The 20,347-nt window shown below is 41.8% G+C and overlaps 1 protein-coding gene across 1 annotated transcript in view; it reads right to left on the bottom strand.

Annotated features, from left to right (window-relative positions):
• The window catches only part of LOC124613053 (protein henna), a 109,328-nt gene that overhangs the window by 81,489 nt on the left and 7,492 nt on the right, over positions 1-20,347 (bottom strand). Inside the window, exon 2 of the mRNA XM_047141632.1 lies at positions 19,263-19,331. Coding sequence (XP_046997588.1) covers positions 19,263-19,316 — 54 coding nt within the window. The 5' untranslated portion in view covers positions 19,317-19,331. The remainder of the gene's footprint in view (positions 1-19,262; positions 19,332-20,347) is intronic.

The raw sequence follows: 20,347 nt of genomic DNA on the forward strand, positions 1-20,347 counted from the left end.
ATTCATGATGGTCCCCTTGGGCATTGCAAAAGGCGGGTGTATTGTCACCAGGGACCGTAATACATGCTCTGTAACGTGCTCCCATCCTGGCCACAAGGTTGGGAAGGAGTTCTTGTGGTAGAGGGTTCGAGTCCTCCACCAGCGCCATCAGTAGCTGCTGTACGGTCACTGGTGCCCTTTATCGTGCTGAAGGTCATCTCCCCAACGCATCCCAGACGTGCTCGATGAAATTTACGGCAGGGGGACGGGGAAGTCAGTCCATTCGCCAAATATCCTCTCGGTCCAAGAGCTCCTCCACTTGCACAATTCGAGACTGTCGTGAGTTGTCATCCACAAAATAAAGTCAGGGTCGAATGAAGCCCTGGAAAGACGCACACGGGGAAGGAGTGCAGTGACACAATAACGTTAACCGTTGACTGCACAGTGTCCAGTGATATGGAGGTCAGTATGCTCACGTTTCATTATGCCTATCCACAGCATAACGCCTGGACCACCAAACCAATCGTGTTCGACCATGTTCTTGGGTGCATTACGTGTTCCCACCTCTCGTCAATGAGAGTACGTTTGGCAGCCGTATTGCAGCAGGTCCACTTGCAGGAAGGACCGTCCAGCAGTTCTCGAATGCGGCTAGTGAAGCAATGGGAAGCCGTACCACAAGATGTCCTTACCACCCTCGTGGCCAGAGTGGGAGCTCGCTTCTGAGCAGGCAATGTCGTCCATGGTGATTACACTTCCTTTTAAGAACCGTGTTTCACCTTTTGTAATATCCAACGCGGGGATTTCAATGCAATTATAATCTTTGACTGGAAGTGTACATTTGTACTGGTTTCAGTTACCTCTTGTACTATACTGTAGCAGCTTTTTCTACGCAGGGATTAAGTTTCATCGAGCAGTCTAGTTGGCACTTACTTTCGTCCTCAAATTTTGAACACCAATGTATTAAACAGATGTTCGTATCTTTAACGTAATACGAGGGACATTCAATAGGTAATGAAACACGTTTTTTCTCTGCCAATTTTGGTTGATAAAAGTGCAGAATTTGTTGTCGGACATCGTGGAACATTCACGATTCAGATCATATACTTCATGAAGATCCGATTTGTGGCGATGCTATACATAGCCTTCAAAATGGCGTCTGTAACGGAGCTGCTTTCCAAGCAGACAGACGTCATTGAGTTTCTTTTGGCGGAAAGCCAGAGCATGGCAGGTATTCGCAGGCGCTTGCGAATGTCTACGGACATCTGGCAGTGAACAAAAGCACAGTGAGTCGTTGGGCGAGACGTCTGTCATCATCGCAACACGGACGCGCAAACCTGTCCTTTCTGCTGCGTCCCTATTAGGCGTACACAGCTGTCACTGCTAAAATGTTGGAACGTTCCGACACTCTCATTCGAGATGTTAGACGGGTCACAATCAAACATCTCGCTGCTCAACTGTGCATCTCTGTTGGTAGTGCTGACACACTCGTCCAACGATTAGGGTACCCAAAGGTGTGTGCCCGCTGGATTCCTCGCCGCCTAACACAAGGCACATTACGAGGCTGATCGTGACTATTTTTATCGAACATCATCACAGGCGATGAAACATGCGTTCACGACTTCGAACCGGAGACGAAACGGCAATCCATTGAGTGGCCTCACACCAAACCTTCTCCGAAGAAAAAGTTCGAAGCTGCACCCTCAGCCGGTAAAGTCATTGCGATGGTCTTCTGGGGCTCTGAAGCGGTTATTATGTTTTATGTCCTCCGTCACGGTGGGCGCAACGATCAACGGTGAAGTGTATTGTTCTGCTTTCAGGAAGTTCAAGAAACGACTTCAGCCTGTTCGTTGCCACAAAAATTCAAATAAAATTCTCCTTCTCTGTGACAAAGCAATGCCTCATATAAGCCTGCACACCCGAGAGGATCTCACAAAACTTTCTTGGACTCTTCTTCCTTATCTGTCCTGCAGTCGGGATCTCGCACATGCCATCTGTTAGGCCCAATGAAGGATGCACTCCGCGGGAAGCAGTATGTTGGTGATGGGGAGTTATTGATGCTGCAAGACCTTGGCTCTGGCGTCGACCAGTAGAGTTGTACCATGGCGGGCATACAGACCCTCCCAGTAAGGTGGAGTAAGGAACGGTGTTTATATTGAAAAATAAAGTTATCCTAACTAGAACAATGGGGAATAGAATAGTGTACTGAAATCCTGAATGAAACCAACCTACTTGCAGCCACTCTACTAGGTCCAACATTCATTACATCCATGAAGGAATACTGTCTGCCAACATGAGGATGCTCGACCTCATGCTACAAACAGACAAATATGTCTCAGAAATTATCGTGTGCCTTTCTTAATTAGGTTTGGCTTCCTCCGATTGCCACTCTAAGGGTTTTGTTAATGATCCGCTATGAGGGAGTCGATCGACAGGATTCTCAAAATGGTACATAAAGTTTTTGTGTCCTCCATGTGCTACAGAGCTCTGCAAAGTAATTATGAAGTGCAGTCAAATGGAACCGAGACAAATGGAAAAAAGTAATTGATCTCTTTATTATTTCAATAGAAATCGTCGTAACTCTTGATACATTTATTCTGCTGTGAGACAAGACCGTCAGATTCTTCATGGAAAAATGTTTGCGGTTGCCAACGGAACCATGAATGTATACAGGCGTACACCTCTTTGTCCGAAGCAAATCGATGGTCATAAAAGTCTTTCTTCAGCGAGCCAAAAATATGGAAATCGGATGGGTAGAAATCGGTACGGTGCGGAAGACGTGTAGGAGCTTCTCAGCGAAACATATGCAGCGTAGTAAAAACAGCCTTGCCAAGATGTGGACTGGCATTATCTTGCAACAGAATGATGCAGTTGACTGTGCGCTTCATTTTTTACTAAGAGTCCACGTACCGCTGTGCTTTAATTGTGACGCCGTGTTCCAGAAAGTCAATAAGCAGCCGACCCTTCCAGTCAAAGAAAAAGGTTATAATGACTTTCCCGGATCTGGCGTGCCTGTTCTTTCGAGTAAACTGCAGAAGTTTCGCTGAGACGCCCTTACACATCCTATGTTTGCTTCGACCAGTGTTGAAGGCGATGTTTTAAGAGAACGAAGTTATGATATTGTAAGTAGCTTCAGTGCTATTAGGGGTAGGCATTTATCAATTAGCCAATAAGATTACTTGAAACTACTATTTTAAGACAGATTATCTGGGAAAATATTGTATTTGAATCTTTATATAAATAAAATTTGCTTTTTTAAAGTTAGTTTTGTTGTCTTGGATTTGCCTAACAGACACCTTTGCTTGCAGTTCAATGATCCCACAACTTCTTATAAGTGTGGCTTCCAGTGGACGCTTCTTCTATGCTACTTTCACGAGGGATTCACTGCAGCTGAAAAGGATATATGAATACTGACTAACGTCTGCTCCACAGTATCGCTCTCTATTGCTTACTTCAGTCCCACTTTTCAGTGTTTCTGAGATACCAATAATGTGACAAAAGCACCACAAAACAGTGCTAAGATAGTGAAATCGTCAGCTACATCAGCTATTGTAGACAGCTGAACTCGTGGAAGATGTTTGGATTTCGGAAAGTTATGAAAGGACAAACCAAGTTCGTAGGATTTTTAGACTTAGAGAAAACTTTTGACGATGTTGGGTGGCATATTTTCTTGAAATTCTGAAAGTAGTAGGTGTAAAATACAGGAAGCGAAAGGCTATTTACAAGTTGTACAGAAATCAGACCACAGTTATAATAGTCGAAGATCACGAAAGGAAAGCAGTGGTTGAAAAGAGAGTAGGACAGGGTTGTAGCCTATCCCCGATGTTATTCATTCTGTACTCTGAGCAAGTTGTAAAGAAAACCCAAGAAAAATTTGGAAGAGGAATTAAAGTTCAGGAAGAAGAAATAAAACCTTTGAGGTTTGCCGATGACATTGTAATTCTGCCAGGACTTAGAAGGACTTAGAAGAGCAGTTAAACGGAATGGGCAGTGTCTTGAAGGGAGGATATAAGATGAACATCAACAAAAGCGAGATAAGGATTGTGGAATGTAGTCAAAGTAAATCTGTTGAGGCTGAGGAAACTGGATTAGGAAACGAGACGCTTAAAGTAGTAGATGAGTTTTGCATTTGGGCGGCAAAATAACTTATGAAATGCATTTCCGAAGGAGAGAAATTTATTAATATCGAACATAGATTTAAGTGTTAGGAAGTTTTTCTGAAGGTATTTGTATAGAGTGTAACCATGTATGGAAGTGAAACGTGGACGCTAAAAAGGTTCAGACAAGAAGAAAACAGAACCTTTTGAAATCTTGTGCTACATAAGAATGTTGAACATTAGAGGGATAGATCATATAACTAATGAGGAGGTACTAAATAGAATTGAGGAGACAAGAAATTTGTGGCACAACTTGACTAAAAGAAGGGATAGGTTGATAGAACTCATTCTGAGACATCAAAGACTCACCAATTTAGTATTGGGGGGTAAAAATTGTAGAGGGAGACCAAGAGATGAATACAGCAATCAGATTCAGAAGGATGTATATTGCACCAGTTAGGTTGTAGTAGTTATTCGGAGATGCAGAGGCTTGCACGGGATAGACTAGCATGGAGAGATGTGTCAAACAAGTTTTTGGACTGAAGACAAAAACAAAAACAGTGTAGACAGTTCTGATAATAAACTGACATCAAAGTAGATTTTAGTACGGTACAGTTTTTGTTCACCTTAACATATGCGTTTCGATGCGACAATTTTGAATCTATTTTAGTTCGTCACAGTTTAAGTTGGACATTTATATGATAATCAGGTTTCAAAGTGAATGTTTGATAAACAGACATCAGGACCATTTCGCTGGACCCAAATTGCTCCGAACTCAAATACCACATCTAGTCAACATTCAATCTGAATCTAAGGAATAGGTAACGCCGTAGGAGGGACCAATTATGCCTGTAGAACAGAGTCGCACGTTAGGAACATCGGGACGGGCACCAGCCTCTACAACCCCAATGAGGGTGGGGCAGCGTCTTGTTAAGAAGTTAACATCTCATCGACGCACGAGTAAACTGGAGGACAGTAAACGGTTACAACATACCAATATACACTTTAAATGTGTTCTCAGAGAAGAAGATTTTTACTGCAAAAGTGCCGACCAAATCTTTACTTTCAACTTCTATCGTGCCTTCTCTCAGTTTAGGAAGGGCTTATGAACTGCTTGTAACATCTTAAGTCAGATTTACAAAGTGTGCGGCGCAGTGGCGTGGAGTAAGTCCGTCGTCACTTCTACCACTCACTTACATAACACAATGAGGATCATTTTGTATTAAAGAGCACATTTTTTTCAACCAGTTCTTTATGAGTTATTCGAGTTGCGCATTAGGCGTAGCACAGAACGCATGACAGCAAAGGCCGCTAAGGCTATTTGCAAATGGACGTAACTCAACGTAAAGCTATTTCTGAACAATTTTATTTTAGAAAATGGCCTGCACCGTTGTTGTTTGTTCATAAGTAACGTGCATTCTCCGTTTCAGGATCGTGGTTTGGAAGAAACGTCTTACTTTGTCTAGACTTATCCCTCATCTACACGGTGTCGGCATGTTAATCTGTATTTGGCAAGATCAGTGGTAGAGTGTGGCCGGAGGCCATCCCTATAGACTATTTATTGCCTCTCGTGGTAGCCGTGCGGTCTCAGGCGTCTTGTTACGGTTCGCGCGGCTCCCCCCGCCAGAGTTTCGAGTCCTCCCTCGGGCATGAGTGTGTGTGTGTGTTTTGTCCTTAGCGTAAGTCAGTTTAAGTTAGATTAAGTAGTGCGTTATCGTAGGGACCGATAACCTCAGCAGTTTGGTCCCATAGTCCTTACCACAAATTTCCAATTTAGACTATTTATTCAGCTCTCCTTGAAATAAGATATGTTATTTGTCTCAAGAGAGATGGGAACCCTAATAATGGCTCATGCAAGAGAAGCGCGAAAAAGTAAAGCAATTGAAGCGTCTCACAGAGCGAGGTGGCGCAGTGGTTGGACACTGGACTCGCATTCGGGAGGACGACGGTTCAATCCCACGTCCGGCCATCCTGATTTAGGTTTTCCGTGATTTCCCTAAATCGCTCCAGGCAAATGCCGGGATGGTTCCTTTGAAAGGGCACGGCCGACTTCCTTCCCCCCTTCCCCGTCCTTCCCCAATCAGATGAGACCGATGACCTCGCTGTCTGGTCTCCTTCCCCAAACAAACCCCAAATGACAAATCTCAAACCCGGAAACTGAACCGAGAGATTCATACATCTGCCGTAGGTAGAGAGTAGACACTGTTTCTTATAAGTAGATAGGTAGGTAGTAGGGAAAGACGGGTAACACAATATTTACAAGAGCCAGGACGGAACAACAAGAGTGAAAGATCAAGAACAAAGTGCTCAGTTGAAAAAGGGAGTAGTCTTCCGCCCCTATCGTTCATCGATGAAGCAATGACGAAAATAAAAGAAAGGTTCAAGAGTGAAACTGAAATTAAAGATGAAGATATCAATGACAAAATTCCCTGATAAAATTGCTATCCTCAGTAAAAGTGAAGAAGAATTACGGGATCTATTGAATCGAGTGAACAGTCTAATAAGTACAGAATATGGACTGAGAGTCAATCGAAGAAAGACGAAAAAAATGGTTCAAATGGCTCTGAGCACTATGGGACTTAACATCTGAGATCATCAGTCCCCTACAACTCAGAACTACTTAAACCTAACTAACCTAACGGCATCACACACATCCATGCCCGAGGAAGGATTCGAACCTGCGACCGTAGCAGCAGCACGGATCCGGACTGAAGCGCCAAGGACCAGTCGGCCACAGCGGAAGGCTGAAGAAAGACGAAAGTAATGAGTGGTAGTAGGAATGAGAAGAACCAGAAAATTAACATCAGGATTGATGGTCACCAAGTAAATCAACTTAAGGAATTCTGCTACCTAGGCAGCAAAATAACGAATGACGGAAGGAGCAAGGAGGACATCAAAAGCAGACTAGCAAACGGCAAAAAGGGCATTCCTGGCCAAGAGAGGTTCAAATGGCTCTGAGCACTATGGGAGTTAGCTTCAGAGGTCATCAGTCCCCTAGAACTTAGAACTACTTAAACCTAACTAACGTAAGGACATCACACACATCCATGCCCGAGGCAGGATTCGAACCTGCCACCGTAGCGATCGCACGGTTCCAGACTGTAGCGCTTAGAACCGCTCGGCCACAACGACCGGCACCAAGAGAGGTCTACTATTGTAGAAACATAGGCCTTGAGCAAGAAATTTCTGAGTATGCGCGTTTGGAGCACAACGTTGATGGTAGTGAAACAGACTGTAGGAAAACTGGAACAGAAGAGAATCGAAGCATTTGAAATGTGATGCAACAGAAGGACGTTGAAAATTAAGTGGACTGATAAGATAAGGAACGAGGAGGTTCTCCGTAGAATCAGCGAGAAAAGGAATATTTGGAAAACACTGACAAGAAGAAAGGACAGGATATTAAGACATCTGTTAAGACATCAGGAATAACTTCCACCGTACTAGACGGAGCTGTAAAGGGCAAAAACTAAATAGGACGGCAGAGACAGGAATATATACAGCAAATAACTGAGGACGTAGGTTGCTAGAGATGAAGTGGTTGGCACAGAAGAGAAATTCGCAGCCGGCCGCATCAAATCATTTCGAAGAGTGATGACTCACAAAAAAAATAAAGCGAAAAAAAAAAACAAAAAAACAAGAAAGCTCATCCGTAAGTGTCAGAGATTTGTGTCAGTCGGTTGTGTCATATTATCAAATTGAGTGGAACCAGTGAAACCCAGATAGTGAGTGAAAACATTCATATACTCGACATGGCCGCAGACATTAAATCATTAAATACTTGCGGTGGTTCCATTCGACTGAAAAATCCGAGTGATCGGCAGAGCTATCGATTGTTAGATCAGTGTAGTGTCCCGCCACTGGAGACTCACCGTATCGAGCTGCTGCTCTGTGGCGAGGTGCTGGCGTCGGCCGTACATGTCTGCTGGCGTGTGGGTGGGTACGGGGAGGTCTGTGCGCGCCGCGGTGCTGGGCTGGAGTGGCGCGAGGCGCACCCACCGGCGCTCTTATCACGGCGGCCGGCCTGGGTCAGCGCGCAGGTCACCACTGCCGCTGCCGCCCAGGGACGCGGTAGCCGCGTGTTCAAGACTTTCGCTACTGGCCGTCAGCAGGAACGGAAATAGTCCAGATAAGGCGCAGGCGGTTTGTGAACCGCACTCCACTGTCAGTCCATTATGCAATAGCAACGAGTGGCTAATAAACCTCAATTTATATATATATATACTACTGGCCATTAAAATTGCTACAGCAAGAAGAAATGCAGATTATAAACGGGTATTCATTGGACAAATATATTATACTAGAACTGACATCTGATTACATATTCACCCAATTTAGGTGCATAGATCCTGAGAAATCAGTACCCAGAACAACCACCTCTGGCTGTAATAACGGCCTTGATACGTTTGGGCATTGACTCAAATAGAGCTTGGATGGCGTGTACAGGTACAGTTGTCCATGCAGCTTCAACACGATACCACAGTTCATCACGAGTAGTGACTGGCGTTTTGTGACGAGCCAGTTGCTCGGCCACCATTGACCAGACGTTTTCAACTGGTGAGAGATCTGGAGAACGCGCTGGCCAGGGCAGCGGTCGAACATTTTCTGTATCCAGAAAGGCCCGTACAGGACCTGCAACATGCGGTCGTGCATTATCCTGCTGAAATGTAGGGTTTCGCAGGGATCGAATGAAGTGGAGAGCCAAGGGTCGTAACACATCTGAAATGTAACGTCCACTGTTCAAAGTGCCGTCAATGCGAACAAGAAGTGACCGAGACGTGTAACCAATGGCACCCCATACCATTACGTCGGGTGATACGCCAGTATAGTGATGACGAATACACGCTTCCAATGTGCGTTCACCGCGATGTCGCCAAACACGAATGCGACCATCATGATGCTGTAAACAGAACCTGGATTCATCCGAAAAAATGACGGTTAGCCATTCGTGAACCCAGGTTCGTCGTTGAGTACACCATCGCAGGCGCTCCTGTTTGTGGTGCAGCGTCAAAGGTAACCGCAGCCATGGTCTCCGAGCTGATAGTCCATGCTGCTGCAAACGTCGTCGAACTGTTCGTGCAGATGGTTGTTGTCTTGCAAACTCCTCCTCACTTGCACTGAGGATAGCAATCTCATCAGCAAATCGGATCATTGACGTCCTTTCACTCTGAATTTTAATTCCACTCCTAAACCTTACTTTTCTTTCTATCATTTCTTTTTCGACGTACAGCTTGAATGGTAGGGGCGAAAGACTACATTCCTGTCTTACATCCTTTTTAATCCGAGCACTTCCACTCTTATTATTCCCTCTTGGCTCTTGTACATATTGTGTATTCCCCGTCTCTCGCTATAGCTTACACCTATTTTTCTCGCACCAATTTAAATTGTGAACGCTTTTTCCTGGTCAACAAATGCTATGTACATGACTTGATTCTTCTTCAGTCTTGCTTCTGTTATCAACCACAACGTCAGAATTGCCTCTCTGGTACCTTTACATTTTCTAAAGCCAAATTGATCGTAATTTAACAAATCCTCAATTTGTTTTTACCATTCTCTTGTATATCATTCTTGTCATCAACTTGGACACATGAGCACTTGTCAGCTCTTGCCGTCTTCGGAATAGTGTGGATGATAATTTTCCAAAAGTCAGATAGTACGTCACCAGATTCATACATTCTACACACCAACGTAAATAGTCGTTTTGTTGTCACTTCCCCTAATGACTTCAGGAATTCTACTGGAATGTTATTTATCCCTTCTGCCTTATTTGATCTTAATTCCTTCAAAGCTCTTTTACATTCTGATTCTAATATTGGATCCCCTATCTCTTACCTATCGACTCCTGCTTCCTTTCTATCGCACCAGACACAATCTTTCCCATGATAGACGCCTTCAATCTACTCTTTCCATCTATCCGACGTCTCCTCTGCATTTAACAGTGGAATTCCCGTTGCACTCTTAATGTCACATCTTTGATTTTAATTTCACCGAAGATTGTTTTGACTTTTCTATATCCTGAGTCAGTCCTTCCGAAAATAATATCTTTTTCGATTCTTCACATTTTTCATGTAGCCATTTCGTCTTAGCTTCCCTGCACTTCCTATTTATTTCATTGCTCAGCGACTTGTATTTCTGTATTCTTGAATTTCCCTGAACATTTTTGTACTTTCTTCTTTCACCAATCAACCGAAGTATTTCTTCTGTTACCCATAGTTTCTTTGCAGTTACCTTCTTTGTATCCATGTTTTTCTTTCCAATTTCTGTGATTTCCCTTTTCAGAGATTTCCATTCCTCTTCGAATGAATGCCCACTGAGATATTCCTTATTGCTGTATCTATAGCCTTAGAGAACTTCAAGAGTATCTCGTCGTTCCGCAGTACTTTTGTATCCTACTTCTTTGCGTATTGATTCTTCCTGACTAAAGTATTAAACTTCAGCCTACTCTTCATCACTACTACATTGTGATCTGAGACTATATCTGCCACTGGGTAAACCTTACAGTCCAGTATCTGGTTTCGGAATCCCTGTCTGACCATGATGTAATCTATCGGAAATCTTCCCGCATCACCCTGTCTTTTCCAAGCGTACCTCCTCCTCTTGTGATTCTTGAACAAAGTATTCGCTGTTACTAGCTGACATTTATTGCGGAATTCAATTAGTCTTATTCCTCTCTCGTTCTTTGTCCCAAGCCGTTATTCTCCTATAACCATTTCATCTGCTCGTACCCGTACAACTGCATTCCAATCTCCCATAACTATTAGATTTTCATCTCCTCTTTTGTACTGTATTACTTTCAGTATCCTCATATATCTTCTCTATTTCTTCATCTTCAGCTTGCGACGTCGGCGTGTATACCTGAACTACCGTTTTTGTGTTGATTTTCTAGACACATTGGCTTATTGCTGATATCTTACATTGGTGGAACTGACAGTCACATTAAAAATTCATATCGTTTCATTGACAGATTAAAAGAAATGCACATTGGCTCAGATAATATCCTTGTTAGTTTCCATGTTGTGTAATTGTACACTGGGATCCGGTGAAAGAAGCTATCGCGTGTATCCAGTAGATATTGTGGAATTGTTCGAACACTGCCTCATCAGAACCTGTTTTCAATATAATAATGACTTATGAGCAGACTGAGAGGCTACGGGCAGTTCTCTTAATCCGGCTATTGTCAATTTATTTATACGTAGAGACCTTTGAACAACGGGCGCTGCAGTCAGCCAGTAAAAGACCAGCCTGGTGGTACCGCTATGTCGGTGATCTCTTCGTGGTATGAACACACGGTGGAGAGGGGTTGGACGTCTTCCTGATACATCCCAACAATATCAGTCCTAAGATACAGTGTACGATGGAGAAGCAGAATAATCACCAACAAATTTTTTTTAGATGCATTTATTAACACACGAGGGGACAGGATCTTGGGACGTAGGGTGTATAGAAAAGACACGTATATTCCGTTGTCTTCGTAAGGAATCTAGCCACCACCTCAGAGAAGAAAGAGCTTTCCACGATCTTGTTCGAACGTTATAAATTACATCGAAGAAAACGTTTTATTGAAAAACAACACGGACCCAGAAAAGATCGTTCTTGCGAAACAAAACTAGCTCTTTATCCACATGAAGTAATGAGTGCTACCGGCAAGGGATCTCAAACTGATTCCATACTTCTAAATTTCTAGAAAGCTTTTGACAATTCCTCAAAAGCGACTTCTAATCACATTGTGTGGGTACAGCGTATCGTCTCAGGCTCTGCCAGGCACTTATTTGTGAATTGCAGAGCACTCATGTAGATGTAAAAGTAGATGTAGATCTTGTCAGAAGTGAGATTGACTGTGTCTAACGAATTCATCGTCGACAAGTTGTTGCAGTCCTATTGACTACGATAAAATGTTTGATTATTATGACCGCCTTATATACCACAATGTACGTTTGCGTGTCCTGTATTTTTAAAGAAAACGAGAGACTTAATACAGTCTCTATGGTATCAAACCTCAAAATATTGTTGACCAGTTCGTAGTTCCATGTCCCAAAAAAACTATTGTCATGACTTCCGTGTTATTAGGATCAATGTTACGTGAATCGCATTCCAGCAGTCCCAAGCGGAAAAAAAGGTAAAATAGTACTATGAGAATAGTCATTTATCACATCTGTAACTAATTGCTTTATATACACAACATCATGGGCTATGAAAACGGAATAGACGAGAAAATTGTAAGTATAACTTCAGACCTCGACTGTTGGTTATTGATAAGTAAAATGTTGGCACGTATATTCTAGCATTTGAATGAATATAACTAAATGCATCCAAACGTGCATTCTACTCTAAATATTTTTACATCCAAACGCACATATCGTCTCGAGGAAGACATCCTTTGCAACATATAGGTTCCACGTTATTGCAGAGCATTATCAATGGGCAATATAAATATCCAGTTTTTACCTGTAATTCACAGAATAATGTTTTAAGTTATCAGACCTACGTGGGTTCCTTATACTGCTTAAAGTTTCGCCAGTGAAGTGAAGGGGGTTATGCGGACGATTGTGTTGATGCATTGATGGAATTCTGCTTTCCTTACGTTCGCTAATATGATAAAATAAAGTTATAATGTAATTCTGCAATGAAACAATGTTTAGTTTTAGACACTGTTTCCTCCTGCAAAATTACTGATGTATGATTCAAATGAAGAGCGTTTCCCTGTAAATCACTGAATCAACTATCTTAAACTTAAATGAAATGGATTATACTTTCACCCCCACGTGATGCATATATGTATCGTTACGTTTGTATTGTAGCGCTACATGCACGTGACTGCGCGAACTCATCTTACGAGTCTTCTTAAGTTGATCTCAAACACTCAGTGTTCATCGGTCTGCGGACCGAATTTATATTACTGCATCGGTGATTACTGCATGTTTTTATGTGTCATTCTACCAAGAATAAGGTTCAAATGGTTCAAATGGCTCTGAGCACTATGGGACTTAACATCTGTGGTCATCAGTCCCCTAGAACTTAGAACTACTTAAATCTAACTAACCTAAGGACATCACACACATCCATGCCCGAGGCAGGATTCGATCCTGCGACCGTAGCGGTCACGCGGTTCCACACTTAAGCGCCTAGAACCGCACGGCCACACCGGCCGGCCAAGAATAAGGAATGAAGTTTTTTTTTTAAATTTAGCTTTACGCCAGTATTAATATTCTACCGACATCGTAAGACATGATTTATGTTGACTCGTATTCAAGGTGTTTGCATTTTGCCGGCCGGAGTGGCCGAGCGGTTCTAGGCGCTACAGTTTGGAATCGCGTGACCGCTACGGTCGCAGGATCGAATCCTGCCTCGGGCATGGATGTGTGTGGTGTCCTTAGGTTAGTTAGGTTTAAGTAGTTCTAAGTTCTAGGGGACTCATGACCTCAGAAGTTAAGTCCCATAGTGCTCAGAGCCATTTTTTTTTTGTTTGAATTTTTTATTAATTTTTGATAACAAGGGAACCTTCCCATCGCACCCCCCTCAGATTTAGTTATAAGTTGGCACAGTGGATAGGCCTTGATAAACTGAACACAGATCAATTGAGAAAACAGGAAGAAGTTGTGTGGAACTGTGAAAAAATAAGCAAAATAAACAAACTGAGTTGTCCATGGGCCGCAACATAATGGAGTACGTGAGCTTAGGAGCGCCGTGGTCCCGTGGTAGCATGAGCAGCTGCAGAACGAGAGGTCCTTGGTTCAAGTCTTCCCTCGACTGAGAATTTTACTTACTTTATTTTTGCATAGTTACTATCTGTCCGTTCGTTCATTGACATCTCTATTCACTGTAATAAGTTTAGTGTCTGCGTTTTGCGACCGCATCGCAAGACCGTGCGATTAGTAGACGAAAGGACGTGCCTCTCCAATGGGAACAGAAAACATTTGATCGCAAGGTCATAGGTCAACCGATTCCTGCACAGGAAAACATATCTGATATATTCTATACGACACTGGTGACGGCATGTGCGTCACATGACAGGAATATGTTGTCGACCCACCTAACTTGTACACTTGGCGAATGGGTAAAAAGATTCTTCTACCTTGCCCGGTTTAGGTTTTCTTGTGGATGTGATAATCACTCCCAAAAAAGTGATGAAAACATAAGAGTTTGTCACATAAACTGAAAATAAGAAATTAAACTTTTCATTCGATGGAAGATTTGAACCAAGGACCTTCCGTTCAGCAACTGCTCACGTTACCACGAGACCACGGCGCTCCTGCGTTTCTCTCGTCCTTAATGTTGCTTATCTTCCATTGAACTACTCACTTTGTATATTTTGCTTATTTTTTCACAGTTCCACACAACTTCTTCCTGTTTTCTCAATTGATCCGTGTTCAGTATGTCAAGGCCTATCCACTGTGCCAACTTATAACTAAATCTGAGGGGGGTGCGATGGGGAGGTTCCCTTGTAAGAAGAGAAATCGTGAAAACGTGCAGCGTTTGTAACGCAATGAAGTCAACTTGCAAGGTCTTCCAGAGTGCACTTGAGGAATGGAAAGTACTTAAGGGAAAACAATGAAAGAAGCATATTGACCCAAAAGAAGACAGCGTTGCATAGCGAGAATTTTTGATTTTTTCCTCGTATGATTGCGTGCAAAGAAACACAGTGACACATTTTTCCGTTGCAATATTCGCGAGCTGAACTGGAAATGCTGTGGCAGAAGAGCTTTGACATGCCCGTATAAATCTTGCGAACAACACTGTATACAGGGTGAGTTCTGTGATGTGTCTCAGATACAGGGACTGGACAAAAATATGGAAAAACAGCGAGAAATGCTTGCTTAGATATAAATGCAGACGTTAGCCGAGCCTGCAATTTGCGCTGCTGTATTTGACGACGAAAGTCACCTGTGCAATGTACCTCAGTACATTGCAACTGTCAGTCGTGGCCAGAACAGTGTTCTATGCTGTTGTGAGTGCATTATGTCGGAGATAAGTGAATTCGAACGTGGGCACATTGTTGGTGTTCGTATGGTAGGTGTTTCCGTCACCCAGGGAGCTGAAGTGTTTGGTGTTTCAAGAGGCATCTTATCGAAAATTTATATCGCATACAGGGCAAACGAAAATACATCATCCGCTAAGTCACAACGTGGATGAAAGTATTTGTTGATGGATCGTGACAGACGGTCATTGAAGAGCACTGCGACTAAAAATACGAGAACGACAGCTGTAAAAGCCACTGCAGAACTGAATGTCGCACTCGCAAACACTGTCAGTACCAAAACAACACGAAGAGAGCTACATAAACAGCGAAATGCAGAGCGAGCTGGAATTCCGAAACCATTCATCAGTGATGGAAATGCCCGTAACGGGGAAACGTGGAGCCAAAGTCATCAGACCAGGTCTGTGGAGCAGCGGGAGAAATTCATCTGGCTGTATGTGTCTTACGGATATTCACACTGTTTTCAACTTCTGGCCTAGTTTAGGTCCCTAGAGTGGGGTTCAGTTAAGATTTAAGCAGCCATATGATGCTATTTTATGGGTCTCATGGTTAGTCCCCAAGGTCGCATTACTGCCAAAGATTATGTGACCATTTCGGCTGATCATGTCCATCCCACGGTCCAGCGTTTGTTCCCCTGTGGTGATGGTGTGTTTCAAGACGATAGAGCTCCTGTTCACCCATATTGGATCGTTCAGAAGTGGTTTTGTGAGCACGAGGATAAATTGTCACATCTCTTCTGATCATCACAGTCTCCAGATCTCAGTATTATTAAATCTTTATGGTTCGCTTTGGAGAGAAGGATGTGCGATCGCTATCCACTTCCATCACCGTTAGCCGAACTTTCCACTACTTTGCAGGAAGGTGGGTATAAGATTTCTTTGAAAACCATTTAGGACCTGAATATGTTCATTCTGAGACGACTGGAAACTGTATTGAATGCCAATGGGTTTTATGCGCCATATTGAGCATGATAAAGTGCCGAGTTTTTGGTATTTCCATGTTTTTATCCTCTCTCTGTATATCCGGGAGTGTTGAGGACGTCGAAATTGGGCTTTCAACGTTAGTACACAAAAATGGTTCTTGTTACGTCTTCATCTACCAAGAATTTGAAACAGATGTAGTATTCCAAATTTATATTCAGATACTTTTTACTTTTTAATTATATTCGATAACTCCTGGGAAGAACTGTAAAGTGAAACTGAGATGGTGGGTTCTGCTCTGCTATCCAGTGTCAGCGCGTGGAAGAAGCTGCAACTGCGATGTCAGCTTTGCACATGTTATTGAGAGGCTTGAGCAGATACTATCTACACCTCCATTTAATCTGAATTATAAGGTCTATATTGTTTCTTACTGTACTATTCACAGATGGAGTGGGTTGGGAATGACCGTTTGTACTCATCTATGCCAACTATCATTTCCTAGTTTTATTTGCTAACTCTTTGCGGCACAGATACGTGAGGGACTGGAGAATAATGGAAGTTTCCGCACTGGAAACCCGATTTTCGAGTTTTGTAACAGGTTCTTGCGAGATGTATGGCATCCTTCTTCACGTGTCTGTCAGCTTAGATTTTCAATATTCTGTTAGCCTCTCTAACCATTACATTCGCATCTCTCTTGTTTATATTTTCTTTACGGTTTCAGTTAGTCCGACCTGATATAGGTTCCATGCACTTGAGATGCATTTAATTAGAGTCCGTACAATCGTCGTGGGTACAACCTGTTTTGAGGACATACTGTTGTCTTACAGCGTCTTAAGGATGAAGACGGATGAGTTCTTTAGCTACACCGGATTCTATGTGATCGTCAAATTTCATATCTCTGCACATCTACTTCGAAATATCTGAATGAGAAGACAGACTCTAATCTGATCCATCAATCCTGCAGTCACTAGGAACCCTGCTTGTCCGTATCGTGCATTTTCCTCCATTAATAGCTAGTTGAAAGTCGTTACATCAGAGGTTTCTTTTTGTAAAATTATAACTGAATATTACTGCAGTGATGAGTTAGTAATTCGTTAAGTTTGTGGATTGACGTCGATGGCTTCTTATCATCATACAATTAGTGTATATCCGCATGCGTACTATAAAATGACACATAAACATACGGAGTGCAGATAGTTGATCTCCATAGCAAAATCCCACCGTATAGTAGAGCATTAAAGACAAAAACGACAGAAACAAACATCTACACGCTACTCATACACAAGGACGAAATGATATCTCGTATCCGAGAGTGAGAACATACGGCGTCGTGTCCGAGAGTAAGAATATACGGCGTTTTCAGATCTAAAGTTGAGGAACGTTAAATACCCAAAAATGCAACTTTCATACCGTATGATGTGTATGTATCCTAATGTACTGAAACATCATCATCATCATCATATCCCGCTTGTTCCAATTCCAAGTAGACTGCAGCTGATCTTTCCATCTCTTCTTAGGACACCCAACATTCATTTTACCTTCAGGTGTGTATTTGAATACTATTTTAGGTATTCGTTCTTCTGACATCTTGTGAATGAGCTCATGCGTTTCTTTCTGTACTCCTCTATTTTTTGAAGTGTGCTTTTTGACACCCATTTCATTGCTTATTTCAATATTTTTTACGTGATCTATAGGTTTGCAACCAGATAGGATCTCATCTCTGCTGTCTCAACCCTACTCCTTTGAGTGGCGGTTAGGGTCCAAGTCTCTGACCCATATGTTACAATTGGCACTGCCATCACATTAAAAAAAAATTGTACTGTCTCTTTTCTAGCTTCTGTGAGGAGAGTGCGATTTGGAGTACCTACTAACTGCTGGGACTTTTTCAGTATGTATTCTTGATCATTGTTTGTACTATATTAGACCTTAAATACCAGTCTTTAAAAGTATTTATTTTTCTAATAGCTTATCATCAGTTATTATTTATGGTCTTAAGTGCTCTTTACCATGGAATTCCATTATCTTAGTTTTACTTTTAGATATTATCATTTTATAATCGTCTGCCATCTTGTGCAACAACCAAATTGCTCTCTGTAATTTATCTTCTGTGTCCGCTAAGATTATTTGATTATCTTCAAACATAAGTGTATTTATAACTTAAGTAAGGCCAGGCATTGGCTCCAGGGGCAGCGACTTTTAAAAATAAGTTTTCAAAACAGCCACAAATCACTCATTGTATTTCTTATTTACAGGTTTCGCTCTTCAAATGAACAAGAGCATCACCAGAATTTATAGTTTGAAGTTGCCTGACAGCATTAACGACTGCGTTTAAAGTTGACTGGCAGCTCTAAACATTAACCTGGCCATACTATATTACTTAAATTTACGTTTAAAGTACAGTAGCATACGATGACATTGACAGCGACAAAGATGAAATTCATCATCTGAAGAAGGAAAGCGGTAAGTAAAAAATACAATGTGCTAATTGTGGGTGTTTTCAAAAACTTATTTATAACTTTATTAGTAAGCTTATAATGGTGCACTACTTTATTCTTCCATTTCTTTACGACGTCATTTATGTATATATTAAATAACGTGGGTAATAAAGGAACACTTGACTCACTCCTTGACGTATGTTTCTCGCAAATGGACTGTCTTTTTGTACATTAATTTTATTGTGTGTATACATACTTTGAATTACATTTGTTAGATGCTAGGGTATACCACTCTTTCTAAAATTTCCCATAATTGATCTCTGTTAACTTTATCAAAAGCTTTCTCATAGTCAATAAAGGCTATATATGAGGGATAATTGTGTTCTCTGTGTTTTTCAGTAATTTGGCAGAATGGAAAAAACACTATCTAAAAAGATCTTCCCATCCGAAACCCATTCTGTTCTTCGGTAAGAAACGTTTCCCAAAGTATCTCAAGTGTATTTGTTATTAGTTTTGGGTATATCTTTTAACCAGAGTTCAGAAGACTAATACTTAGATCACTGTCACATTCTCTGCGATCCCATTTTTTAAATAATGGAATAACGACAGCTGTTTCTCAATTTTCTGGTATGTTACTGTTTTTCAAAAAAGTATTTACAAAATTCGATCGTTTTGTTAGTAATGATTCTCTACATCTACGTCTGAATGGATACTCTGCAAATCGCACTGAAATACCTGGCAGAAGCATATTTAAATAATTCCGCGAGAGGTTGTCTTCCCCTGGGAAAACAGTCGCTCAGAACAAACGATGAACAAAACGGGCGGGTAATCCAAGACGTAATAGAAAAGCAGAAAGAATTACCTGTGTTTCGTCCATCACAGTTTGGTCGTTTAGAGGCATAGTCTTCCCAGACATCAGACCTCCAGGTACCTGAAAATGAATTCGTTTTTTGGTATAGTAAGTTCATTAGATGCAATCAACTGGCGATAAAGGAAAAGTTTTCAGTTTTCGAAATGTTAAAGACCATACTTGGTAGGTCATAACACACAGGAGAATCGATTTGCCTACAAGTGTAAATGCACATTATGGAGCTTTTAAAGAAGGAAACAGTTCAGTTTGCAGAATGGCTTATGATCAATGAAGAGCTGTAATTATTAATTTCATAATATACTTTATGAAAAAAACTCAAGAGTTTTTCATGAAGACAAAAAAATTCGAAGAAATCGAATAGAAGTGTTGACAGGTTCTCTGCCCTATGGTACGGATATGCTCAGTTACTGTGTGTGTTTGTAGCTGAGAAAATGTGCAGCAAACAGTCACTAATAATCTGTTTGTTGCAGATCTAGATTTCAACCATTGTATGGCTGTCATCAGTGCGGTAAGGTGCAAGTCAGATTATCATTATCGCTGTTCGTATAGACAAGCGATAATGCTGATGATAGCCGCATAACGGTTGAAATCTAGATCTGCAACAAACAGGTTATTAGCGACATAACTTTATAAGCATTCTATTGACTAAAACTGAAACAATGCCAGGTCTCAACACGTCAAGGACACTGTCAAGGTTATAAACTGAGTCTTTCTCCATAAGCATTTTTGTAAAGTGTCGTCGATATTTCCCATTACTTGCTGCGACGTCTCAACTAGGACACCTCGAATTTCGTCTTGAACTCCTTGTTTTAATTCATCCAATAACCTATGCAGTTGTGCAAACCAGAAGATTAAGCGAACTATAAGGAGAAAAACTATCAAAAAATCTGAAGATGTCAGTGGGAAGGAATATCGAAATTTAAGTTGAAGCTTTTTTGAGCAATTGTCGCACGTCTGCCACAGCCTTGTAGCGTGCGATGTCGAAACATCCTATTAAGATGACATGCTCCGATGGTGTACAAATTTTCTTATGCATACAGAAAAAGTACTGCAGCAGCTCTACATACGGATACGCT

The sequence above is a fragment of the Schistocerca americana genome, chromosome 1, assembly GCF_021461395.2.
Source record: "Schistocerca americana isolate TAMUIC-IGC-003095 chromosome 1, iqSchAmer2.1, whole genome shotgun sequence".
Taxonomy (NCBI): Eukaryota; Metazoa; Arthropoda; class Insecta; order Orthoptera; family Acrididae; genus Schistocerca; species Schistocerca americana.